Raw genomic sequence first — 27,340 nt, 5'->3', positions numbered from 1 at the left:
GGAGGCCACCATGTGGCACAAACAGGAAAATGCATCTGATAAATACGTGAGAAAGGTGATTAAGAGAATCTTGAGAAAGTAACAAACTACTCAATTGGTAGCAAATGTCTCATAAAACTATCTAGAATGATAATTTGTTAGGAGATCGCAAATAACAATTTAATAAATATAAAGTAATATGGCCTTTAATTTAAAACTTTTTTCTACATTCTTATTTTCAGTCACACATCCACACATTCTCGAAAAATTCATTATTTCATGGACATCAACAATTTTATTAGTTATTAATTATTAAATATGAGTGAGTGAGAACGATAAAATTATCATTTATGAAACTTTAAAAAAAAATAAAAAAAAAATAATAAAAATTAAATTCGGTGAGATAAAAGCTTTTAAATACAAGTAACTGCAACGAACTCAACCAATTTGACTAAAAGTACTAACAATAAAAGTAACAAATTTACTTGAAAGTTTGCTCCATGAAATTACGTTAACTTAGTACGTAGACCAACCACGCAATATTACAAGAGCCAAGAAGACACATTAGAAGAAGAAACGGTGAAATCATTAATTCAAATAATTGGCAACTTCATGTTGCCAAACATAAGTACACTAATTGAAAAGCTCTCCTGCGACCTGTTTCATCATTCCTTTAATCTGCATAAGAAAACAGAAAAAAATGAAAATACTAAATAAAATTGAAATAATTTGAAGAACAGGCCATCCCAGACCAGGTGATAGATGGACAAATAGTATACTGGTAAACTAGATCAACAGAACAAGTACCTGTTTTGCTGAGAGGCCAATGTCTTGCAAATCATCGAGCTGTGAAGTAAAAACATTCTTCGTGTTAATACTAAACAAGAATCCTAAAGAGACTTGGCATTCAGAATTGCACAAAAAAGATTATTCATCTCAAAGAAGTTGCGAAATGACTGCTGGTTTGTTTGTCAAGAAAAATTAGATAAGCAAATTCAAACCCCTTACAGCACATTCTATAGTCTAGCTCATAATATTTCAGGCAAAAACTTCATTTCTTTTGACGATTTAGTCCTTTCAAGAGAAAAATGCACTTACAGTGATTTCTATCCACAAGTTATAGGCCCTAATCAACAAAGTTGTAGCTTGAATATAATTCTTACTTGCTTGAATGGTTCAGGAGTTTCTTCACGACGTTCAAGAATGTAGTTAGCTCTTTTCTCTCCAATGCCCTGTATAACACATCATATGATACTTCATCTAATCAAAAGAAATGCTACGATAATGATAAAAAATCAAAGATTGGCTTACTTTCAGGCCTTTCAGCTCTTCCCTGTAAATTAGAGGAAAAAAACACAGTAAAATTTGTTTATGAGCAACACGACACGTTAATTGATGACAATAAGTTAATTGAGTAGATGCATTGCAGAACATTGCATAAATAACAGTTGCAATTTAACCTACATCCCAAAACTAAAGTAAAGATTTACTGTTGTAACTTTAGTTGCAAGAACATTAATTGTCGGCATATTAATCTTTAAAAGTATGTATGCTCGAATTTCATGTCATGACTAATTATCATCGAATATGTTTTCCATGTTCAATATTGCCTAACTGATGATGATATTGTTCCAAACAGTATAGAATAACAGCTGAAATCAAAATACTCTTGAAATTTACTTATGACACTTTCCGGTTAACTATATATCAACTTTGATATCTGCAACTTGATAAATTGAAGCTGCATGAGTCGTTTCTAGCAAATAAGAACCATCAAGGTCTGCATTTGGCTCCAAAACCGACCATTTGGTAGAATTGGATTATATTATAATTGCTACCATATGAATGTTGGAAAATCAAATATGAAGGTTTGGTGGTTTTAAATTTTACAAGGTTGTGATTGTATTAAAGCAGGAAACAAAGGGCGTCAATAATAACCTCGGAAAAGGTTTGGTAGATTTACTTACTTGTTAGCAGAATTCAAAAATGTAAGGTACTCTTGTACAAGAGAATGCTGCCAAGGATAAGGAATACTTAATTAGCACAAGACCAACAATGAGTTGCATGGAAATAAGGTGCATAGTATCACAAACCTTCACTCCCGAGCTGCGATTGCTGAAAGTACCCCGAGGACTATGGTATATCTCGACAGCACGTTGCATGACTGGGGTTTTTGGATCTATATGATTGCTACATGGTGTAACCACATTTTCTAAAAACTTAACCCTGGACGGTGTTGATGAAGATAATGACCTTAGATTGTTTGATATTTCTCTTAGTCTTTCAGTAAGTGAGGGGGCTCCATCTTCATTCTTCTTCAAAGGTACATTTTCCTCTCTCAAGCGACCTGAAGCATTGCATAATGTGTAAGGAAAGTGATAGAAAGATCAACGTTTTTATAGGTTTTGCATCAGCAGTAATACCAGGAGAAACATCTAGATTATCATTCCTGCTGTTTGGTGAAACATCCTGAAAAAGCAAAAGCGTACGGATTATGCATTCTTTCTTCATTCACTGGAATGGAAGTGAAATGTATTTTTGGTTTGATGCGTGTTTGGTATGCAGTTCACCATGTTGACAATACAATTGACAGGATTTTATCTTCTTTTTCTTTCTTAATATTGTCCCATAGTGTCTAATCCATCTTATGAACATGCCTTAGCATGTAGAAGTAAAATTTCCGAATAACATTTTAACAAACCTTAACACAATGGCTTTTGAAAGCAATACTGTAAATAGTACAATCAAAAGTTCACAAGTAAACTATGTCATTACCTTTTCAGCAAGAACAATAGTCATATCATTTGGAGAAATTGGCAATGGAGTGTCCTGCAATTAAGACATCGATTGAGCTACAAGTCCTTTGAAGCTGTTGTAATTTTCAGAAGCAATAAATCTTACGATTTCCATTGGCTCCACAGCTAAATTAACATCTGGAATAGATTTATCCTGTTTTTTCAGCATCAAACAAATATTCTTAAGTATAATGAAAGAACCATTTATTGAGCTACAAGTCCTTTAAAGGTGTTGTAATTTTCAAAAGCAATAAATCTTACGTTTTCTATTGGCTCTACAGCTAAACTAACATCTGAAATATATTTATCCTGTGTTTGCAGCATCAAAAAAATATTCTTAAGGATAATGACTGTATCATTCAAAATACATGTTCATCTGTTTATGTAAATGCCTTGCAAGAATTTTTCAGGGAACCGAAATACCTGTGTCAAGGAAAAGGCTGTAACTTCTGAATCAACAACTTGGAGAAGCTTAGATTTCCTGGCTAAAATGTCTTCAGGTGGGGATCTCAACTGCATTTTTTTTAAAGTATAGATGAGCTATATCTAAATGGAATCAGTGCTTAGTAACCGTCTTTTTTATTTTAACCGAACACCACCCATGTGCCTAGGTAGGGGTTTGGCTTGAACTAATAAACATTGATACCCCTTGGTGGAAGCGAAATTGAGTAATTTAGAAACTGGACAAAATTCAAACCGTCAAAAAGTTTATAACATGGTACAGTTTTCCGTGCTTAGATGTCTAGAAATCACTATCGTAATATCTACATGCACGAAAGACAAAAGCAATGAAAAAGTGTTATAAGAACCTGATTACTCAGTGGATTGCAGAAATTAATAAACAATACCTGCTTAGAATTGTTTGATTTTTCTTCATCAAAGAGTTTCCTTCAGTAGAGTAAAAAGAGAGAGAATTAGTAAAATGCAATTTTGAACAGGCTTTAACTTAGATTCGAATATGAGATGAAAATAGTTTTACCTTCCTCTCAAGATGCTACTGTTCTCCTTTGTCGACGAGAGCATACTGGAGGCAATCTGTTTTTTCATGGTCAAGGAAGTAGATGGTGTCTTCCCACTCTTTATTGACAAAGGCATCTTCACTTTGGCTGAACTTCGACTTCTGTTTGTGGAGTCTATCGAAACTTGCTTGGTATTTCGGCGTGACAGAGAAACTAAACTTATTGCGCAAACAGTGTCTTGGCAAAAGGAAGGGTTCTGCATTGAATAGGGATGAAAAGAATTAAAAAGATCCATCAAAGTTAATAATTTCAGAATCTAGGAACATAGAGACAAAACAGTAACATGAAACTTATAAAGCATAAAACATGTACCAAGCACATAAGCATCATTGCATGACTTGTGCCACCAAGGGAGTCTTGTAATATTCGAGTTAGCTTGCTTTCTCGATATGGCACACGTTTCTCATTGGCATTAAGGGCATAGACAACGTTCAATAAGGTATAAAGTGACTTATTAGTCCTACTACTCTCAGTAAATATGGTTCCATCTTTAATATTTCTTCTAGGATCTTCATAGTCTGATACACAAAAAAACAATTGTAACGTCAAGTCTTTAGAAGTATGAATGTAACAACACAAGCTAAAATCCTGTTGAAAGTTTCACGGGTTGAAAACCTGCTAAATCAATAAAATTCATCTTGCTTGTTAACTTGGCTTTCAGATTGTCATCTTCAGATGATACGTGTATCATCAAGCCTTTGTGGCACCGCGTTTTCTCTGTTGGTATCTTTTGCACAGACTTTTGAAAACTACCTCGACTGAAGTATATATTGTGGAATTCTTGAATAGATTTCACATCGACCTAGAAGAGAACAACATTAAGAATGTACCATGAACAGATATAAAAGAAAACTACATGCTAAGTCCTCTACTACAGAGAACTCTAAATTTTATTATTATTATTTATTTTTTCTGAAAAACATATTTGCTTGCCTGAGAAAGTCCTTTAAAATGGATTTTACCCTGAGCACCTTCTAGTATTTGAACCTCTGGATGTTTAGGATCTAAAAGATCATAAGCATGTTCTTGTATCACCTCGTACAGAGATACAGAGACTGACTTCCCAAATTTCATTGCTTTTGAAAGAATTTCAGACATTGCCATTACTGCTAAACCTGGCTTTCCTTGAGAGCCCTTCAATGGATCCAAACAACAAAATAAGAATACAATGTTCTCTCCAGTTATAAAAGAAGAAAATGAAAAAGAGGTATAAAAAAGCACCTGGATTGTGCAAGTTTTCCCACTTCCTCTTGCCCCAAGAGCAATGACAGATGCATTTCCACCATCCAAGACCTCTAAAACCATGGGCCGTATTTCTCTCAAATATATCAGGTCAATATCTTCATCTTGCTCATAGCAATAGTCCAGTTCGTAGGGATCCTTGCGGCTAATACATGACAAGAAAAATAAAATTAGGTCCATCCAGAACTATGAAACTGAAACGTCTTAAGATCAAAGTTTCTTTTCCTAAACATTCTAGATGCCCAGTTAAATTGCATAAGAACACAAGCTAGAATATAATTATTAGTCCGTGAATTATCCGGATAAAAAAATAATTTCCCAGTCACGAATGGTGCAAAATTTCAGAACTAATCATATCAAACACCAAATCTCTAATTCTTCTCTAGAAGTTAGAATAAAAGAAAAACACCCTTAAATAGAAATTACCAAAAGAATTCAATACCAGAAGGTCAAAACAGTGATTCAAGGATTCTTTGCTCGAGCACAAAATTGATATGCACGAAGGACAATTATGCAAAAATCACCAACGTTAATTCAATTTCTGGGTTGAAAAAAATGAGGCAAATTAATATTTCCAGAGAAAATCTTGATATTACATGACAATGAAAAATAAAACCAGGTGTAGAAGTAGAATCAAACCTACCGGCTACTGATGATATGGAAAAGAAACTTACCTGGTTGATTGAGATTCAAAAGAAACCATAACTTTACTAGAGGAATCGTTTTCTTGCGATTTCTTAACAGTGATCCATTTTTTCGAATCTTGGTTCAGAGATTGAGATTCCTGGTCTGTGAAACCCTTGATTTTCCCAATTATTCTGACTTTTGTCGACGGAATTGAGCCCTTGCTAACTTTTACAGGATCTGGGTCTGCCATTACTGAGGCCATTGAAAAATAACAAAGGACTAATAGGTTTAATTTGCACCGCCAAACCTCAAAGCAATCGACAAACAGGCAAGAACGTGAAATAATCGGCCTCTACGAAGTAACAAGAATTTGATTCCAGAAATTTAATTGTATATTTGAAAATTTGTCACTATAATTCTAATTGATACAGCAGAGTTGGTGTACCAAAGGAGCAGGTTGAATATAGCCGTTAAAATTTTCAAACTCTGGTTTGGAACCTCTCTGACTCCGCTCCAACGCTCCTAAATTTAAAAACGAGGGTATTTTCGTCAGTTCATCGTTGTATGGCCCTTGTAGCGTACAAGATAAGCTTGTGACCGTCAGAGTATACTGACTCAGAAAAATTGCACAAATAGTCCTCAACTTATAGTCTGAATACAAAGGTGTACTCAATAGTTATAATGGTGAAGGAAGTTGATCCCGTCATGTAAATCATCCAAATCTCATTTGGTTCTCATGGCGTGCTTATTTAATGGAGCTAAGGTCACGCAAAAAGTGAAGACATAATAGTAATTTAGATCGTTTTCCATTGTTGAAAGCGGATAGTAAAGTTATAACTCTAATTTGATTAACTAACTTATGTTTTGATTTTTATGTTTTGTGACAAGTTTGCTACTTACACAATTATGGGCTTGTTCGGTAGTAATTTTGATAATTGATTTTTTGATCGTTGGAGAGAAAAATAAGTCTTACTTATGGGAGAAGAAGTAAAAAATGACGATTTGAATAGTAAAATAACGATTAAAAAATTGTACCAAACATGCACTATATTGAAAACATTTGATGCAATTTTTTCATGTCAAGTCCATCTAATTACCCATTCTTATTTCGAAGTAAGCTCCATTACTTTTAGACCAAGCCCATGTTTGACAACTATTATTTAAAAACTCTTTTTTTACATACTCATTTTTAATCATACATTTACTTAACAAAATCTTTTATACATAAATTTAAAATTTTTTCTTACTTTTTAACTATGCATTCTTTTATAAATCACTATTCAAAACAATATTTTTGCCCAGTAATGATTATCAAATGGGGGCTTTTGTGCAACTTTAGTAGTTAAGAATTCATTTCTTGCTACTAAAGATGTGTTAGAAGGGATGAAGGGGTTTATTAAGAGATGACATTTGCGAAGAATAGGTATATTTTTTTCTTAGGTAGTGTTTAATTCCACCATTTTTTCCATAGAAAATGAAATTTGGATTCCATTTTTCAACTTTTAGCAGTTTGATTGTCCAAAATTTTACCTAGAATTGAAATTTCCACCTTTTTGCCATGTCAGCATTTTCCATCAATTCAAGGAATTCCAATTCTCACCAAAATGGTAAGAATTTGAATTTTCGATTACTGTAGCACTTTTTAATTTTTTTTTCGATTTTATTATTATTATATATATACACACACATTGCATGAAAACAAATTTTAAGAATTATTGTAAAAAAAATACTTTCCTTTAATTGATAATTTTCATGTAAAACAAAGCCAAAAGAATGTTAAAAGATAGATAATTTTCTTGATTTTTTTTTATTATTTTTTATAATGGAAACAAATTTCAATTCCAATACCAGTAAATTCTATCATTTTAATTGACAAATTTCATGTAAAAAAAGCTAAACGGACACAAAAAAACACTTTTATTTCAACATTTTCCATGTGGAAACTTTTACCAATCAAATGCAATAATTTGCAATTCCCATAAAAATAATTTTTAAGCAATTCAGTTCCCTAAAATACGTTTTCTTTCCATTCAAATTTCATTTTTGCAATCAAACGGACCCTTAATGATTGAATGGTCATCCTTTTAGTGGCTTCAAAAAAAAATTACTTACTATTATAAATCATTTAAGGAGAAAAATCGTTTTGTTGTGCTAGCGAGTAATTTGTTCTTAAAAAGGATTATACTTGGACAAGAGTTATGTTATATGGACAGGGCCAAGAAGAATAACCCTTTGGACAAAACTTCAAATAGCTCGATATATTGGGCCAAACTTCTTTCTAGGCTTTTAAACTTTCAGTCCAGCCAGTTAAAGTTTAGTGGAAATTACATTGTCACAAATTTTTAAAGATTACAATTAAAAAATATATATTTAAAATTTGTTTATACAAAAATCATATGATAATTTTACATTTAATATTAAAAATAATATTATAAATTAATATCGACTATCTCTTCTCTCTCTGTCATATCTTCTACTTCTTAATCACTCTTATCTTCTCTACCCATTCCTCTCATACTCTTTATTCTGATAACGAAAACAATGGAATACCAAATTAGTTGTCAAATTCTTCGTTCACTTCTCTCCTCCGTCATTGATACTTTTATCGATTTCTTCGTTAGCGATGACTTTTTCTTGACCCCTGAACTAAAGTCGTTCCAAAATCCTATGATAATCCAAAATAAAAAAAATCATCTTAGTTTCTCTCTGTAACTTTATGATTACTGTTTTTATCTGTATTTTCCATTTGATGTTCAAGGCTTTGTTATGCAGTAATTATTAGAGGGTGAATCGGTCAATACTATTTACTTGGTGGGGTTTAATAATTAAATTAATATAAAAATTATGTTTTACAGAATGGCGGTTTTGTCTTAGAGCAGTGACCTTTTTGCATTCACTTGATTTTTTGTTATTTAAAAAAAAAAAAAAAAAGTTGGGGTTGCCCCCACGACCCGCCCCTAGAGCTTTATAAGAGAGGTAAATTGCGGGATGTGTTCCTGTATGACAGGAAATAAGAGTTACATGTACACTGCGCCTACAAGAAGTCTAATTCCTAGGCAATGCCCCGAGGGGATGATTTTTTGTTATTTTTAAATTTATGAGTGATGGGGTTGGTGGGAGGGGGAATGAGTAGTTTTGTGGTGGTTTTTGAGGTGATTTTTAGATACGCTACATAGTCGATGTTTTGAGATGAATTTTATTGGTTGTTAGTATTCTGCAAATGGTGGTAGTTGTAAGGTTGTGGTGTTCTACAAATGTGGTGGTGGTGAGGTTTTGGGATGATTTTTATTGGTATAGATAAGTTATTTGAATTATTAAATGCTATTGGTCGCATACTCATTTGCGTAGATCATAGGTCCTTTGTTACAGGTCATAATTTAGTTGTCAATGTTCAATAGGTACTTTTTACATGTCTTAGGGCACAAGTACCAATTTATAAGTCATGGTGCATAGGTCACAAATCAAACAAAATTGGTCACAGATCATAGTTCACGAGTCACATTGTATAGGTCACAGATCAACGTCAACAAGTCACAGATCATATGTAATAGGTAACACATCAGTGTTTACATGGCATAGATCATATTATGCATTGTTCACAAATAAATGTCTACATGTCACATATCAAATAGAATTACTCATTGATCATGTTTGCATATTATAGGTTATAGGTCATATTGTATAGATCATATATCAATATCAATAAGTCTTGCATCATATGTCACATGTCATTGTACAGTGATAATATGTCACAGATTCAAGTGTACAAATCAGTTCTTATGTTGCATGCCACGAGTAAGAGTTTACAAGTCATAGATTATATTGCATAGGTAACAAATCAATATTCATAGGCCACAGATTCAAGAGAATTGGTCACAAGCCATTGATTTCTCCCACCTTAGTTTATGATAATTATCTTCAAAAATTCTGATACAAAGTGCCGACGACTTCCAATTTGTGATTTCAACTGTCTTACGAATTTCAATTAATTAGATTTCTACGGTGAGAATTGAAGTTATTTGCTCTAGCGAATTCTCCGTAGATTCTTTTTTTGTTCGATCTTCTGATACACAATGCGGACAACTTCCTATTTGTGATCTCCGAGCCAAGTGGAGCATGCATGAAGTAGTCAGATCATTATTCTATTCTTTTCCCTGACGCAGCTGGGTCATCTTGGACTTGATAGCTTCTAATTTGTGGTGTCAATAGACTGATAACTTTGAAACAATCAAATTTTGTTGGTGTTATAAATACCAAAATTTTCACTTTGCTACTTCAAATAATTGCCTCAATTTTGTGGCAGTTACTTGAATCAGATTTCACTAGTGGTATAATTACCAAATTCTTCAATTCGCTTTCAATTTGTGACCACAAAATGATGTTTTTCAAAAATTAAGATTCCTGGTGGTAATTAAATCGGGATAGGTTTCCATGGGTGTTCTAGTTTGACAGGTTTTGTGATTTGTATGAATTCGTTGTCCGAGAATATAGTAACTGCCACGTTATTCTATAATGTATGTTTTTAAAAGCTCAAAAAGCAATAATATGTGTAGAAAAAAATTATTTTTTATGGGTTAAAAGTAGAAAATGGTTAGATTACACTCAAGATAAGGACTTTTATATACTTAAAAATAAAAAATGTAAGTTATCTAATGGCTGTTCCCATGAAGACCTGGGAAAAGATCTCGTGTTTCCGAAGTGGCAGCAGCCACCAAGTTATGTTGCTGTGATGTTTATAAAAAGGTTTTGGAATTGAATACGGTGTCATGTGTGTTTTAGATGCACCTATTTCTTGGGAATTCTTAGGGGCCGTTTGGCAAGGCTCTTGCTTCTCTTAGAAGAGCTTATTAAGGAAGCTACCTTAAGTCAGCTTCCACTAAAAGCTCTTCTAGTCAGACAAACCTATAAAATTACGAAAATGCCGAGTTGCTAGAAAGGAAATGCCCACTGTTTTGACTGATCCTCACATGTGAATGGGACCTGCGCCGACCCCACATGAATAAAAAATGTAAAAAATCCCACTCATCCACCCACCCTGGCTGTGAGGATCTGTCATTTGGGGTGTCAATTTTCTTCTGGCCCCCCAGCATGGTCCAAAAAATTATTCCATGTTCAAAAGTAGCTTTTGACTTTTAAAAAGCTTTGCCGAATTGGCCCATATCCTCGGAAGTTTATGATCAGCTATTAATCTTAACTATCAATATGAAAGAAATATGAAAATGCTTGGTATGAGTAAACAACAAATCTTGGAACACATTTCTTGTAGACGAAGACGCCACTTTTTTCTCACACAAATGGCTTACACAGCCATTGGAGTCTGCTATATGGTTCAACCCTGATGTTTAATTTTCTCTTGTAGCATCCATTTCCAATTTAATTTTCTCTTGTAGCATCCATTTCCAATTAAAAAAAATTGGGTCATTTCTGCTCCAAGACACTTGGTTTGATAAATCTGCAATAACTGATGTTGGGCATTTGAGTGTGTACGTCGGATCATTATGATCTGCTTTCGTTATTGGCAAATTTATAAGTGGTTTATAAAGAGGAATAATGTTGATTCTACGAAATATGTGGATAATAATTAGTAGTTATAAATGTGTCCTCGTGTGTATAGCTGTCTTTTTATTTTTAATTTTTTGCCTGCTTTATTACTCCCTCTTCATCTGCAATATGTGCTTAGTAAACTATGTTGAAGTAAGGAACTTGAGAATTTGTTAACCCTCAGATTAGTTTTTTGGTTATGCAATCTCTCTTATGTCATATTTATATTTACCTTTACTGGTCCATATTTTTTTTTATTTTCTCAAATGAACTGATGTTATCATATTTTGTGCATATTAGTATAATTACATTATATTTACTCATGAGGCTTATGAGATTTTGGATAATAGTTTTATCATGATAGTGTTCGTGTACAATATTTGATAACAATCCATTATGAAATGGATACATATTTATTAGGAAAAATTGATAAACTCTTATAATTAAAATCACATTTTGAGAAATAAACATTTCATAAATTTGCTAAAATCAAGTCACTCCAAAATTTAAAAAAAAGAAAAAAAATGTACATTGTGACCATTGCGCGCATGTGATTACTACCATGTGTCCGAATGTCCCCATTGTGATCTTGGATAAGTTATTTAATGAAAAGCAATTGTGACTGTAATTAATTCTATAACGTATAACTGCAACAAATTCATATGGTATGAATATGAGTTCATGTAAGATATGAAAATAATTCCGATTTTGACTACAATTATTTTGTTTGAGCCCTATTTTTCTAAAAAGGTAGCGCTACATGTACACTTTTTATATACATAATCGTTGACACCCCTCATATGAAGGGGGCTGCACATAATTTATTATACATGGACACTCTTCATATGAGGGGATGTAATCTATTATGTATGCTAAAAGTGTACAAATAAACTAATCATTTTTAAATATTAATTTTTTCAAAACTCATTTTTAACTACACATTTTTCAATAAAAAAACTTTTTCTAATTTTTTAACCTAACATTCTCCATCAATCTAATATTCAAAAATACATTATTTTTCCAAATTTGGGTTCAAACAAGGGCTAAACAAATTTATGAAATTTTTGAATTAATTATATTCTTAAACATTTGATTAAGAAATTATAATATTAATTGATTTTTTATCGTGGTAAAAAAGAGAACATATCGTTTAAATTATCAAAATTTTGAGAAAATATCATAAATGGAAAAAAATATATATAAAAGAATTAGAAATTTCTGAATTATTAAATTCCTAAACATATGAGTTAAGAAAATTTTAATAATTACTTAATTTTTTATAAGGAAAAGTTAAATATTCCACTGATCTAATAATTATTATTAGTATTTATTACTTAATTGATTGAGATACATGTATATCTATAATCTATATATATTTATATTAAGGTATCACATCATGGAAGAATTATTTTTTTTGGACGATTTTAACCCCCCAACAATTTAATTATTTCAAAAATACCTTACTTTTCGTTTTTCAATATGTAATAAATACTATATAATAATTGTCGTTTATAAAATTTGTGTTATTAATTAACAGTCACATTAATCTAGATTCAATGAATTTTCATTTAATAAATCTTGAATTATATGAATATAAAGTTATCATATATGAATTTATTCATATTAACGTATCTAAAAATTTTAATGGCTTTTAAATTTTTATGTATCAAATGCAATATAAAAAATATTGCTCATTTATCGTATTTCATCATTACAAAAAATTTAAGTCATAGAAATTGAGTTTTGAGAGTACAATTTTCTTATCTTAAATATTTATGCGAAATTTTATTTTCTTTAATTCGTACGAGACTCATCAAATCCTCCAACAATTTGGAATCAAATATTACTTTTACATCATTTATAAAGTATTTTAGAATGCACGTTCAACTTTGACTAGTCTACACAAATAAATGAATAATCTGCAAAAGCCCAAAAGTCATGCATATCCAACTATAACCTAAGTGTCATATTCATAGAGCAAAGGGGAGCAAGCAACTAAGGTTTTCTTCCTCGGTTCCATAATATATTAAAGTATTACATCAAGAGAGAATTATTTTTTGGACGATTTTAACTCCCTTACAATTTAATTATTTCAATAATACCTTATTTTTCGTTTTTTGATATGTAATAAATCGTATATAATTATTTTTGTTTGTGAAATTTGTATTATTAATTCTCAATTAATTAATATTTACATTAATCTAGATTCAATGAATTTTCACTTGATAAATCTTGAATTATATGAATTTAGAGTTATTATATATGAATTTATTCATATTCGTATCTGGAAATTTTAATGGGTTTTAAATTTATGTATCAAATGCAATATAAAAAATATTGCTCATTTATAATAATTTATCATTATAAAAAATTTAATTCATAAAAAATGAGTTTTGAGAGTACAATTTTATTTTCTTAAATTTTTATGCGAAATTTTATTTTCTTTAATTCGCTCGAGACTCATCAAACCCATCAACAAATTGATACCAAATATTATTTTTACACCGTCTATAAACTATTTTAGAATAACTTGAAATAAACGTTCCACCATCTATTCAACCGGCTAAGGTTTTCTTCATCAGTATCTGCTAAAAACTCGGGGAGAGGCAAAACGGAGACATATTGTGTAACAGTGATTTCTACTAAACTTCTTCATCATCAAGGTTGGAAGGTACTGTCCGATTTTCGTCTGTGTAAAACGTTTTTATGTTGAAATCGCACTAAATCTGATTATTGTGAATGGTTTAATTTCAACTCAAGTCCTTATAATTATTCCACCATCTATTCAACCGGCTAAGGTTTTCTTCATCAGTATCTGCTAAAAACTCGGGGAGAGGCAAAACGGAGACATATTGTGTAACAGTGATTTCTACTAAACTTCTTCATCATCAAGGTTGGAAGGTACTGTCCGATTTTCGTCTGTGTAAAACGTTTTTATGTTGAAATCGCACTAAATCTGATTATTGTGAATGGTTTAATTTCAACTCAAGTCCTTATAATTATTTGTTTTTTTTCAAAATTGTTGTTTCTTGATTGTAATCTTCCTCTAGCAACAGTGATTTTTTCGAAGACCTTTGTCTTGAATTTTTTATGCTTTTGTTTATTGTGTTCTGCTTGACTTAAAAACTGGTCGCCCCCATGGAACCCAGGTGGCTCCACCACTGAATTGATGCTCAAAGTTAACATTTCTGTTTATAAAGCTATACGAGTATTCTTGGAAATATTTTTGTTTCTTTGATTCAATTAGATTAAGGGAATAGCGTTAGTTATTTGATATTTTTGTGATAAACATGTAAGAGAAATAACTAAATGCATCTGTGCTTTACTTTTCCGAATATAGGTAATGGCTCCAAAGCAGCCAAACACTGGTCTGTTTGTGGGTTTGAACAAAGGCCATGTTGTGACCCCAAAGGATCTGGCTCCCCGCCCGTCTGCTAGAAAAGGCGTGAGTTTCTCTACGCCTTTTGGCTAGTTTATTATAATTTTTCTTTTTTCCGGATAGTTCTTCCCAAAGAGTCTCCTATTGGTTTTGATTATGCATGGCCATTCCAGGTCCACGCATTTTGATCATTTTATAGTATTTTGTTTAGCAGATCAAGCTTCTGATAACATATAACTTCGTTAAAAAATAATAATAAAATAAAATAAAATAAAAATTGGAGAGTAAAGTCAAAGGCATTTTGGGGGTATTCTCTTAATTCCAGTAAAATGCAACAAGAATGATGAATTGATATATTGTGTGCATGCTGAATTTAAGCTGCAAGATGGTTTCTTGAATCATTGTGGTTTCTTGAATCATTGGTTCTTGATTTGTTTATTATTAAGTGCTGTACAGCACTATTAACAACCATTTACCCAGCCTGTTCAAAAAATTCAGACTTTTGTTAAGTAGATTAGTTCTTAGGTTTGTAAGCATGGGCTAACATTCACAAAAAATTGAAGAGGATGAAATAATTCGTTTAATAGCTAGTAGTTAGATGCGAATTCATACCCGTGCTGTACAAAATTTGGGATTCTAATTCTTGTTTCTTGATCTATTGATTTATTTAGAAAACGAGCAAGAGAGTGCATTTTGCAAGGAGCCTTATCAGGGAAGTTGCGGGGATTTGCACCATCTGAGAAAAGGATTACTGAGCTTTTGAAAGTTGTAAAGGACAAACGTGCTTTGAAAGTCGCTAAAAGAAAGTTGGGCAGTCACAAGAGAGCGAAGAAGAAGAGAGAGGAGATGTCTTGCGTCCTTCGCAAGATGAGGTAATTTTCATGAATGATATTATTGTTCTTTCCATGTGTGATAATACCAGGAATTTGTCATGGTTTTAGCCGTGTTTGATACCCAAACTTATTTTTAACCTTACATTCTCTCAATAAAAATATTTTTTGTGAACTCATAACTCTTCCCTATTTCTAACCATACATTCTCCAAAAATATGATTTTCCACAATCTATTCTAAAAAATCTACATCAAACTGTCTCTTAATGTAATTGATTCTTTCATTTTATATTGTTTGGGAAATTTATGCAGAGCTGCTGGAGGCGGTGAAAAGAATAAGTGAAGCCTTTTTTCTTAGGCTTTCAGTATTGGAAGTATCTTGAATCTGAGTTTTTGATTGGAAGTTGTTTTAGTGCATTTTCATCTAGCTTTCAGTACATTGTGTTGGTCTTTCAACATTATTAAATCAAGAAACTTATTTTTTGGTCTTTATGTTGGCGTTACTTTTAAAATCTATCATGCAACCCATCTCGTGACTCAAAGCTTGTTGGGCTTCTGCTAACTGCTTTTGTTCTGAACAAGCTTGTGGACTCTAGACTTGAATTGTAAGACTGTGATGCGAAACTTCCAGCTTGGGATATTGAGAATAGCTTGATTTGGATACATGAAGTTGAGACTTGAGAATTCAAGACTTCACGATCAAAGGTAATTGAGTTGGTATGAAGCAATATTTTCTGTTGTTGGCTATCTAGCTGTGATTTTTCGAGGTTTATGATTCTGGTTAGATATCCTTTTGGGTAATTGGTTCATCCAAATTCTTCAAGACGGGGGCTGCTAATATTAGTTATTTGCTACTTGTGTCCTTTTGAGCTGAGTAGAACTGATGTTGCAGCTGTTGTCTGTTGTTTAGAGGCTACAGTCATATTTGAATGGGACCATCATGCAAGCATACTTGGGTAGTAGGCCTGGTGGTTGGGAACAAGCTTGCAATGACTTATTTTTCCTTTTATAAGCTAAAATAAATTATTGTAAATTTGGTATGTTAGACTATGTTATCTAGCTATTTGTTTAGTTGTAACCATTCTCCAACTACAAAAAAGCAATGATAGAAAAGGGGTTCGTGACCATAAGAGCATATCTAATGCATTTCATGGAATGAAATTTACGTAGTATTTAGATAGATAAACTTTTGATTATGTGGTATTAATGTTTAACTGTAGTCATTTTAGTTTAAATAGGATAGATAAATAGATAAACTTTAGATTTATCTTCATGAGTTCTTCTATAAATAGGATAGATAAAGAGAAATATTAAATTAGATATCTTTACATTTAGACTGTTATCTTGACAATGTCTACTTTTTCTTGTCACGTTCGTCGTAAATAGATCTAGACATGTTACATCAAAAAGGAACTTTTATAGACATTTATCTAACTTATGTTATAATCCATTTTATTGCAATCCACATTAGCATTGAAGATACTCTAAAATTATTAGAACATCTTCAATGCTAATGTGGATTGAAATATAATGGTTATTGCATAAGCTAAAAACTAAAATAGGCTTAATCTCCAATGCATCATGTCTATATTTAGTTGAAGTAGCAAGAAAAAAGCTTGTTAAGAAGTCCGCCTAAATATAAGCTCTTGTAGATGAAGTGCGTCACCATAATAGAATCTCTTTCATGTTTCTAACATTTTCTCTCCTATTAAATATTATTACAACAAATTTTATAGAAGATAAAATTTGAACTAAACAAACTATTTATTAAAGATTAATGTCACATATATCGAAATTTTATTATTTAAATGACACCTAAATTACAATATATGAAAGTATGAGAGATGCTCTTATAATTCAAAAATCTGAGACTATCGAAATATCAGTTTTGTACCATTGGTGATACAACCCGTCCCGAATTACCTTAGTGGACCCGGAACGTGACGTGCGCCGATAATAAATGCTGACTAGATGTCAAATTTATCATTAAGGCTGACTATGAGTTATTTAAAAAATGCAACAAAATCAAATGCTTATGTAAAACATAATGCAATGGACCCAAATTATTTACTTTGTGCTTCTTCAAAATGAGTTATAACACTCAACATGTCGTGCGGCTCTCATTTTGAAATCATTAGGCTCTTTCAGATAAAAAGAATCAGTTTCCACATGTAGGAAAATTACAAAAATATATATGAGTTGATAGCTCAGTGAGTGGAGAAGTTCGAAAATAATTATATTTTTTCATTTTTATATTTTTATTGAAAATTGAATTCATGTCATTGATAACTCGTAAGATAACATCATATAATTATAGCCAAAATGTGAGACGTTTACATAACGTAGTAAATTATCATCTCAAGTCATGATATAAACATAAGCTGGTAATCATGTTATGATCTCATCACATCAAATGTACTGAAAAATCTATAAAAAAATGTACCCTCTGACTAAAATCTGTAATCTGCCCCTCGGGCTAAGAACTTTCGCCGAAGGCACCTTCGTGAACGAAAGCTGGTCTTAAAGATCTCTCATAATCAATTCTAGAATACGGTCAAAGCCCCTCAGTGAACTATATGTACACAGTCGAGGCCCCTTCATCCCTGATCCAAGACCCCTCAGTGTAGTATAGAACACGGCCAAGGCCTCTCAGTGAATTAGAAGAAATATATAATCATGGGTACTTTTCTTGTCGATCTCAAAATCATACCTCATATTTCAATTCACAATATACCGTATACAATCTTTAAAATCCACATGTATCATAATAAAAGATATTTCCATAATAACCATATAATTCGAGCACATAATTGCATATAATTGCACATGCTTTAACAATATACTTAATTTATAAATACTTTAAAAATATTTATATTTTTTCACTCACAGAACTATGTACGTCAAAATAACCCGATTGGTAAGCTGTTCCAATATCTGTATCGCCTCCTAAAATATGATATAATTTTTAAATCAATAATTAATTAGTTTAAGTAATTTCAATAATTAAATAGGCGATATTCAAACTTAATCATTTCATGTTTAGGCGATTTCTACAGTCTTTTTAATAGTTAAAACTAATTTTTCTTTCACTCTACTCAATTTCATAGTATATTATACTTAACACCTTCAATAATTAAAGTGTTACAATTGGATAGTGTGATACTTGGAACATGTTTAATGTAGATTTATCGAGAATAGATTTCGATTTTATTTATTTATTTATTTTTTTGGAAAAATGTTCAATTAAAAAATAAGAAATGTTATTAATCAACGATTATAATTTTTTTATTATAAAAATGCTTTAAAATGAATGTGGAAGAAAAATATATTTTTTAAAAATTTTGTACTGAACATTGACTTAATTTAACTAGGGCCATGCTCTATGTACACATTCGTGTACCATCCCCTCACGAGACCCTCCCTCCCACCCAGTGAGGGGCCTCTACATATCGTTGTACAAATAGTAAATTTCATTATTATGTTTATCTAAGCTTAAAAATGTTATATTTATGTTTATCAAAGCTTAAAAAAATATTATTTAGCCTCGGTATTGATTTAAATCAAATTTTAATTTAAGTTAAAGTCAAATAATCAAAATTAATCATATATTTTATAGATTTCACAACTTTTGAATCACACATTTCAAAAACGTTTATCAAAATATACTAAAAATCTAATTTTAATCTCTAATTCTAATCTAAGCACAAGAAGCAGGGTTTTATTCTTCATATTGGTTTAATTAATCGAGTTTTGTACAAGGAAATATTACAATTCTACAATTCCCTTTACAAAAATTATTCAATGAAGACAACATTTATTGATGCTCTATCAGTTTTTTGTACTGCATTCTTCCATTTTAGTAAACAGAAGCCCAACAAGCAGTAAAGAAGCTTTGCAGCGGCCATTAAAGTCTACTCAAGTACAAAAATGCAACATGAATTCATGTCTTGAACTTCTGGGATATTCTCTCGACCCCTTCTTTCCAATCTCCGGCAACTCGCTTAGTGCCTTCCTTAACAGCTGAAGTAAATTCAGCAGAATTTTGCCTCAACTCTTGTAAAGAACTTTCCATTTTCAATTTAGCAGAATCTTTCATCTCTACTGCCCCTCTGCTCATCTTTAAGAACTTTTCCTTCAAAATTGATATCAGGAAGAGTATTTTCTCAATGATTTTATTAATAGTATCTTTCGATTTACCTCTCACTTCGTCTGCCATCGCCCTAAGCTTGTCCACTAAGTTTTCAGACCTTTCAATGGTTCCTTCGACTGAGAGCTGCTTTCCAGTAGCAAGCCATGTAACTCCGGCATCTTCTTCTTCGCGTAGATCATTGTCAACCACAATTTTAAGACCTTGCTTCTCCCAACGCTCTCTGGCCTCCTCCAGGACTTTCAATTGCTCCCTTGCCCTTTTCGCTTCATCTTCAGCCCAAGCTCTGAGTAGGATACACATAAAATGAGGTAAGGAATTTTAAAACTATAAACGAAATAATAGAATCATCACTTCATGTATTATTTTTCATATCCTTCTACGTCATGAAGCATATTTTTCTCTGTTCCCCCCACCTTTTGGATTGTTTCATAGATAGATTAAAACCAAAATTGCAATCAAGTCTTTCTGACCAAACCCTTCCTAAATTTCTCGGAGAGTTCGTTGTTCAAATCTTCTGCTATCTACCAGAAGCAATGAAAAAATGTGGAGGATAGTTAAAAATGATTTCTTCGTATATCACATGATAAACTTTCCATAAATTCTGTACTGTGCACAGGAGCAGATCTTTCGACATGTTTGGTCCGAATTACATATCCATCAGCATAACCGAGACAAACCAGCCTATTTTAGCTCTGACTAAGGCTATGTCAGTAGTTCAACTATCAAATGTTTGACCGGATTCTGTCATTGCAAAGATACCTGGTAATGCATTTATAAGGTTTTAAATCTGGGTTAAAAGAATAGGATGTCTTTACCTGGTAAATTTATATGTTCCTTATTTTGCTATTAAGGGGGAAAAATTTCTCCAGTTAAAAGAATAGGATGTCTTTACCTGGTAAATTTATATGTTCCTTATTTTGCTATTAAGGGGGAAAAATTTCTCCAGAAAACAAAGGTAAAATTATAAGGAAGGAAATTACAGAGATATATCAATATTGACCACAAGAAACAATTTATGACGGAATCTTTTAAGCCACATAATAAAGAAGCTTGTATTGAATTTTTGATGGTTTGTTTTGTATTTTTTGCCTTGATATTCTGGCAAAAGTGCGTAATAACGAACCAGTGCAAAATTGTAATAAAAAATGGTCATAAGTGACCTTGCAGAGAGGTTGGCTAAAAGGGAAAAGAAATGAGAGGCTCATCTATGACCAATGTACACTGATTAAACAATGACCAAGATAAAAGCAAATTAGAACGTGAATTATTGAGGGGGTATCATTTTCAAAGTTTGTGATATACATTTATGCAATCCCTCAATCATGATATAGATTATATAATTTCCCACACAAAGATAAGCTTTTACTCAAAAAGATGAAAGCTAATTCCTTACCTAGCCATGGATAAGGCTTTTCGCTCAACTTCCAGCTCGTGCTGTAACCGTGATATCTCTTGATTCTCAGTTTCCGCATCCCTCCGGAGCTTGTTAAGCCTTTCCTTTTCATAGGAAATCTCCAACTTATTACTCATAAGGGTCTGCAACTGCTCCTCCACCTCACGCCTTAACTTGGAAAGAACTTCCATTTCTGAGTCAACAGCAGCTCGTTCCTTCATCAAGGCAAGATTTTCTTCCTCCTGTTCAGCCCTCAGCCTCTCAAGTTCTCGTCTCGCCTCCTCTGCCAATTTCTCAACAGTCTTAATCTTTTCCCTTTCAAGAAAAAGCTCCTGTTCATAACTTGCATTGAGATCTTTCTCAATTTGAGACACTAGGGCACTGTGAGCAGCTACAGCCTTTTCAGCCATGGATTCTGCCTCAATACGTGCAAGTTCCTCGCTAACAATGGCAGAAGCATCACCAGTTGCAAGGGCAATAGCAGCTTGAGCTTTCGTTACAGGTTTTTCTGGCTGGAACAATCTTGTATATCCTATCATAGTAATAGGACAGCTCAACTCTATATAAGAAAGTAAATGTTAGATGGAATGACATATTGACACGGATGAAACTCACCAAGTGCTAAGGTTATAATCCCCTGTTCTCCAGCTGCTAAATCAGCTACAATTGCAGGCCATGCATCAGGGTTGATCTTGTCAATATCTATGAAACCGGATAACTGCTGCAAGTACTGGTTGCAGGAAAGGGCAGGCTGATTGGAAATTCATAATGATCTCTATGCTATCCACAATAAGAAAACAAAAGTAACCATTATCAAATTTTTATAACCTTTATATCAACTACTGGTAGCTGCCTATTTTCTAGGGCCATCTTCCAACTCACGAGATCCTGACGAGATAAAGGGCTGCAACACAACAATTTCAGGAATAGCTCAAGAGGAGGAAGTGAAAAATGTCAAATGCCCAGATGTTATATTCACAGGCAACATCAATTTGAGTAAAGGAACAGATCCAGAAAGTAAAAATGAGACACGAGGCAATAAATAAGAGGAGAGTAACATTCTGAGTGCTAAAGTCCCAAGCAGAAAAAGGTTCCGTAGGATGTTGTAGTTAAAACAACACATGAAACCACATAATCAAGAATATGATGACAATGTTCAATTTATAAAAATTATATCAGAGAAAAATATAGACATGCAAATAGACATGAGAAAACAACAAGAAAATTTTCCAAATACTAGATACAGTTCCTAGATAAGCATCCACATATCCTTTTCTTTTGCTATTCTTGATTCATTAAACTATTTCAATTAAGTGTATATTTGGCAAAGCTTAAATTATAATCTACGCTGGCCAAACAGCATTTTTAATCACACATTCCATAGGATCCACAGACTTTATCACTTCTCACCAACAAATTGCATAGGGCCTACTAGTAATCTACAAAAGTCTCTACAAAACATACTCTTAAATGAGCTTAAAAAGCCAATTGTTTGATAAAAGCATGACAAATATGCGTGAGCAAATAAATTAACTACCTTTCAGGAGAGAAGAATACTTGACTTGGGTCTCCATCTAAAGATGACTGCATATCACGTCTTGAAAGCTTGCTGGCAATAAGTCCGGCTTCTGCCAATCCTGAAAACATCCCACTGATTCATAAACCATAATGCAAAAAAGGAAAGTCATTCAAATCCCACCAAAATTCTGAATAATTACCCAAAAGATGAGTCACTACCTTGAATGGACGGGAAATCAGGGTCTTCAGGTGTAATGTCATCAAATGCAAGTTCAGAAATGTTCTCAATGTACATCGCCGGATAGACTTTTGAAGCTATGTTCCTAAAAAGAAATTCAGAGAAACTGTAGCCACTCCTTTATCTATAACAAATTCAAACAGTACATATTAATATCTTCCACCGCCCATTATAAAACAAGAGGAATTGATACCTTGAAAGAGCATTGCTTGCTAAAACCAACCAACGAGCATATTCTCGCCGAGTACATATATCTCCTGGTTGAACATCAGTCTCAATAACCTATAAGAGTTCAATAAATTAAAACTGAGCTCGGAAACAATCAAGCATGAAATTTAAAATTTACGGCTGAATCTCTACTAAAGGAATGCGACCATCATCTTTGATTTCCCTATTTGAATGGGTTATTTTCAGTAATTAAAACGAAGAAGTAAAGGCTACAAGTGTAGCCTATTATTGTACGAACTCTGTACTCGAACAATAATATGGGTGTGCAGACCTGTGTGTGGAAGAATTCAAACGAGTCTTTTGGCTTTTAGAACATTTCTGGTTTAATTTGGATTAAAATGTTCTTTAAGAATTTTCAACAACAGTTAGAAATTGCTTGTAGAAAATGTGTGGAGCCATTGCTGAATAAGAGATTAGCTCAATAATTGGGTGTGCTTGGTTTTCGTCCAAATACAAAGTGTTGATGAAGTTCCACGGTGCCTGGTTCTTTTTTAAAATTTTTCATTTTCAAGTATATTAATTTAAAATTAATTCATTTCATATATACATAAAAACATTCATTCCGTGAGTTCCTCTACGCTTGCAACTGTCGTGTAAATTACTTACTACAGAAAAGTAATTTTATTTTAAACATTTCTATGCTTTGATAGCTTTCCTTTATGTTTTGTGTCCAGAAAATAAAAAGACTCAGTAAATTCTCATTGGATAAATATATATGGGTCAGAAACCACTTCACATTTTTACGTGAGAGGAACTATGAGAAAATAACATTTTCCCGTTTTCTTTGGAAACGGAATAAAGTTAGTGTCCAAATGGAAAGATAAAATCAAATTTAAAACTGGAAGCAACTTGAAACCACGCAGCCAATCTTGACAAAACAGAATTTAGTTACTAGAGCAATCTGATAAAGTACCTTTAAAACTTGTAATGCTGATAATGCCTGACCTTGAAGTTGATCGACAACAGCAGGAACCAAAACCTTTCCTGGAAGTGACGACAGAGCTGCGGAAACAACAGATGGAGCAGGAATACCAGCTGAAGTGAAAAATTTTCCAGGATTTGTAGAGTCAAAAAATGCTCTGTTAAGATTGATATCATCATAATCATTGCTATGTTTTTCATAAGCAAGTTGATAAGCTGCTTCAGTCACCAAAGCAGCTCCACTCGAGGCAGTTCCATTTTTGTTTTCCATAGTGGGATGTAAATCATCCATGTCAACTGGAACCCCAAGAACATTGTTCGGCTCGACATCCTTGGTTGAAACCGAGCTTTTATCATCTATATACTCTTCATGGATGATGCCTGCATCCAACTCTGATTCAACTGGGATTTTTAATATTGAAGGCTCGACAGAAGTGGGGTCCAATGAAGAGTTTGAATTTTCTCTTTCACCCAAGCCAGAAACCCCACCTTCACCGGTGCTTAAACGTTCTGAATTAGCATTAGAAACTGACTGTTCAGGAAAAACGTTGTCAAGAAGGTTCTCTGCATCTGGTTCGTTGGTTTCGGGAGTAGCATTACCACTTTCACTCTGAATGCTCGAGGCCGCTAAAGAATCATCAGTGGAATCAGACTCTGGTGGTTTATTGGTCGCTTCAGGAGCAACCAAAATGTCACTAATATCCGATTCACTATAGGCAGCCTTTTGAATAGAACAATCTTCAGGTGACCCTCCTGCAATAGTACCATCACTAATTCTACTTTCAGTAGCTTCACTATTTTCTTTACCTGAAGAAGGATCATCGAATGTGCCTGTCTTTCTTTCCGGATTGCTACTCTCTAGCATCTCAAGCTTGTCCAAATTTTGCTCCTCTTCAACACCTTCAAGATGCTTATCAGAGGACAATGACTCTTCTTGTTGTGTTGTCAGTGGCTCCATCTGCTGTTGCACTCCTGTATACACAAATCATTCTGACTCAACTACTCTACGAGAAATAAAGGTCTTAGCCAGTGAACGAACATATATCAGCAATACAATCAATAACTCAAGGAAATGGAAAACAAGGCTGCTTTTAGGAAAATAATGACGCCAGCACAGAATTTGGAAGCCTAAAAGAACCTTTATTTATCAAGTTAATTCTCCAACATCATAGAATTTTAAAAAGCGCAAAAAGCTTATTTGAGAAATATTGCAACATTCCTAATGGAGGTTGTTGTTTTAAACTCGTGATGGGCAGATCCAAGATATAATGGGGACATCCAATTCAACATACAACATATATAAAGAAAAAGAAGGAAATAGAATCAAGATTCAAATGGTTTGGTCAATGGATGGACCTATGTCCATCATATAGGAGCAAAATCCACTACTGAGAGAAGAAATGGGGCAAAAAGAAATAATTAAGAGAAATCTTGGATATCCCAATACCAACTTCTAACACAATTATATCAGAATACATTCAGTGATAAATCCCCAGACATCCACATATAATTACTCATCCCTATTATGACCATTGTTGGCTGGCTATGGGGTAATCAATTGAAGGAATGCTGAAAAAAAAAATCCTTTATCGAATAATATCTCAAAACAATTTAATGATAAGGGAAACAAGCTAATATAGGATTATTATACTAGATAATCACAACTGATACAAAATACTCACTTGAAGTGCCTCGCTTGCTTATAGACAATGCAGCAAAAGTGAGTCCTGTGATGAGAAGAATCCCTGCAACTCCTACTCCCAGTATCCCTGAAAGAGAACTACTTCACAAGTGTTATCACTTTTTAGTCTATAAGAGAATTCACCAGTACGAAAAAACTCTCAAATACACCTATAAATTTTATGGCAGCAGCACCCACATTTCAAACCACTAGGCTTATCTGAATCGATTTTTACTATTATTACCATAGTTATTGACTTCCATTGGGCAAGTTTATATAGGACTATTATACTCATATCACTGCTTTTAATCAATACACACAAAATTTGCCGCAACCACAGGGATCAACCATATTTGAAATAGAAAACTTTCTTCTGCATACAAAAACTTGGCTAGTTTTCACTAGCTTATCCATTTCAACATTTTATATGATCAAATTCAGTCAAACGCATCAACAAACCATTGTTAGAGATAAATACCCAAATATAATAATTCATTAATAGACGGATTGCACTCACCTGCAAGCGATTGCTTGGGCCGCGAGTCATCCGATTCTTCTTCACCTTCAGCATTGGACCAACCGGAAAAATTATCTGAATTCGTATTTATCCACGAAGAATTCCCGGAACGGCGCTGTTCCACTCCATTACCACTAGGCGCACTATTCCGAACCACCAGCGACACGAACTTCAAACCGTGACGATCGAGCTTCTGAAATCGCGTGCATACAAAAATCGGCGGAGATTTCCGGCAATTGAGCGCCAGTTTGAGCTGAAAGGAGCTCGGACACCAAGACGTAGTGGCGGAAAAGGTGCTCATTTCTGAAACTCCACAATTTGGAAGCTCCGCTGAAATGCAGTATTAAAATTACTACAATCACTCAAGACTTGATGTACAGACGTTGAAATTGTTCGAATTTGATGGTTACTTGGAGCAGACTTATTGTACTTGGAGTCTGGAGAGCTATAGACGAGGATAATTTCTAGGGTTTCGAAGTCTATTACGAGGTTTTGTTTTAGACATCTTAAAAATAAAAAAGAAGATGAACACCAACCTTGAGGACCTCACCACCCCGTCTCTAGAATTTTGTGAAGGAAGTAAATAGCGGGATGTGCCTCATCAAGTCAGAGAAGAAGAGCTGCATGTACACTGTGCCTACAAGAAGCCAAATTCCACGTTTCAGGAATCGAACCTCCACACTGCGGCTGCCAGCAAGGCGTGAGTTATGTATATATTTTTAACTATGTTATCCGGCAAACTGTACATCATCACGTGTTGTAATTTTTGTAATTTGCACTTCTTGTAGTACCAGTCTACTGAATGTGCAGGATTATTTTGAACGTCATATTAGCATTTTTAATATTGATATGAGTTTAGTATTTAAAGAAAAAATAAATTAATTACTTATAAAAATAATCATTTAATGTAAGATATTTATGATATTAATTTGGAAATTGAATTATTCAATATAATAATGACAAAAATGAACAGTTCAACTTTGTGCAAAGAAAAGCAGTAATTTCCGTCGATAGAAAAAATTGAAATAATTTTAAATCAAACAAATTTATTTTGAAAAAATTTTGAATAGAAAAAATTTCTCATTTGAAGGAGAGAAAAACAGTAATTGAAAAAATTAAGTTTAATCATAAAGAGAAAAGAATTTAAAAAAAACTTAAATAGAAAAAATTTATCTATAATATGAACAAAGAAATTTAAAATATCAATTAATTAGTAATTCCACAAGTAGAAAAAATTGAAATAATTTTACATTGAACAAATTTAAATTGACAAAATTTGTA

General features: G+C 33.0%; 2 protein-coding genes and 1 pseudogene across 5 annotated transcripts; 1 reads left to right on the top strand and 2 right to left on the bottom strand.

Moving 5' to 3' along the window:
* Positions 1 to 440: 440 nt before the first annotated feature.
* Positions 441 to 6,169, bottom strand: LOC111390802 (kinesin-like protein KIN-10C). 2 transcript variants are annotated; one of them, XM_023015917.1, is made up of 18 exons: positions 5,710 to 6,169; positions 5,015 to 5,180; positions 4,727 to 4,927; positions 4,409 to 4,595; positions 4,106 to 4,311; positions 3,754 to 3,989; positions 3,623 to 3,662; positions 3,198 to 3,287; positions 3,036 to 3,083; positions 2,881 to 2,928; positions 2,755 to 2,808; positions 2,403 to 2,448; positions 2,073 to 2,326; positions 1,947 to 1,993; positions 1,291 to 1,312; positions 1,143 to 1,211; positions 787 to 825; positions 441 to 657 (listed from the first exon to the last, which is right to left on the bottom strand). In XM_023015917.1, exons 1-18 carry the CDS (start codon positions 5,922 to 5,924, stop codon positions 613 to 615), a joined length of 2,013 nt encoding a protein of 670 aa, XP_022871685.1. In that variant the 5' UTR covers positions 5,925 to 6,169; the 3' UTR covers positions 441 to 612. The 2 variants fall into 2 exon arrangements, with proteins under 2 accessions (XP_022871685.1, XP_022871686.1); XM_023015918.1 differs by lacking the exon at positions 3,036 to 3,083.
* Positions 6,170 to 13,987: 7,818 nt separating this feature from the next.
* LOC111390805 lies at positions 13,988 to 16,487 on the top strand (annotated as a pseudogene).
* Positions 16,488 to 19,111: 2,624 nt separating this feature from the next.
* Positions 19,112 to 26,493, bottom strand: LOC111390807. Of its 3 annotated transcripts, none has more exons than XM_023015921.1 (10): positions 26,060 to 26,493; positions 25,544 to 25,630; positions 23,854 to 24,833; positions 22,906 to 22,994; positions 22,694 to 22,797; positions 22,494 to 22,593; positions 21,785 to 21,860; positions 21,572 to 21,707; positions 20,957 to 21,488; positions 19,112 to 19,846 (listed from the first exon to the last, which is right to left on the bottom strand). In XM_023015921.1, the coding sequence occupies exons 1-10, from the start codon at positions 26,358 to 26,360 to the stop codon at positions 19,354 to 19,356; spliced, it is 2,898 nt and encodes a 965-aa protein (XP_022871689.1). In that variant the 5' UTR covers positions 26,361 to 26,493; the 3' UTR covers positions 19,112 to 19,353. The 3 variants fall into 3 exon arrangements, with proteins under 3 accessions (XP_022871689.1, XP_022871690.1, XP_022871691.1); XM_023015922.1 differs by having other exon boundaries at positions 21,572 to 21,686; XM_023015923.1 differs by having other exon boundaries at positions 25,544 to 25,641; positions 26,060 to 26,160.
* Between the last annotated feature and the right edge of the window lie 847 nt (positions 26,494 to 27,340).

This window comes from Olea europaea, unplaced genomic scaffold (genome assembly GCF_002742605.1).
Source record: "Olea europaea var. sylvestris unplaced genomic scaffold, O_europaea_v1 scaffold716, whole genome shotgun sequence".
NCBI lineage: Eukaryota > Viridiplantae > Streptophyta > Magnoliopsida > Lamiales > Oleaceae > Olea > Olea europaea.
This window is presented reverse-complemented; position numbering and strand designations above follow the sequence as displayed.

What these genes read in the sequence shown, in the direction of transcription:
- LOC111390807 (XM_023015921.1), bottom strand. Translation starts at nt 26,360, where the DNA reads ATGAGCACCTTTTCCGCCACTACGTCTTGGTGTCCGAGCTCCTTTCAG. An exon ending in TACCAGTAGTTGATATAAAG is followed by an intron (nt 21,708 to 21,784) that starts GTTATAAAAATT and finishes ATTTCCAATCAG; the next exon opens with CCTGCCCTTTCCTGCAACCA. An exon ending in AAAGCCTTATCCATGGCTAG is followed by an intron (nt 19,847 to 20,956) that starts GTAAGGAATTAG and finishes TATCCTACTCAG; the next exon opens with AGCTTGGGCTGAAGATGAAG.
- LOC111390802 (XM_023015917.1), bottom strand. Translation starts at nt 5,924, where the DNA reads ATGGCCTCAGTAATGGCAGACCCAGATCCTGTAAAAGTTAGCAAGGGC. An exon ending in ATCGCAGCTCGGGAGTGAAG is followed by an intron (nt 1,994 to 2,072) that starts GTTTGTGATACT and finishes TATCCTTGGCAG; the next exon opens with CATTCTCTTGTACAAGAGTA. An exon ending in TTGGCCTCTCAGCAAAACAG is followed by an intron (nt 658 to 786) that starts GTACTTGTTCTG and finishes TTTCTTATGCAG; the next exon opens with ATTAAAGGAATGATGAAACA.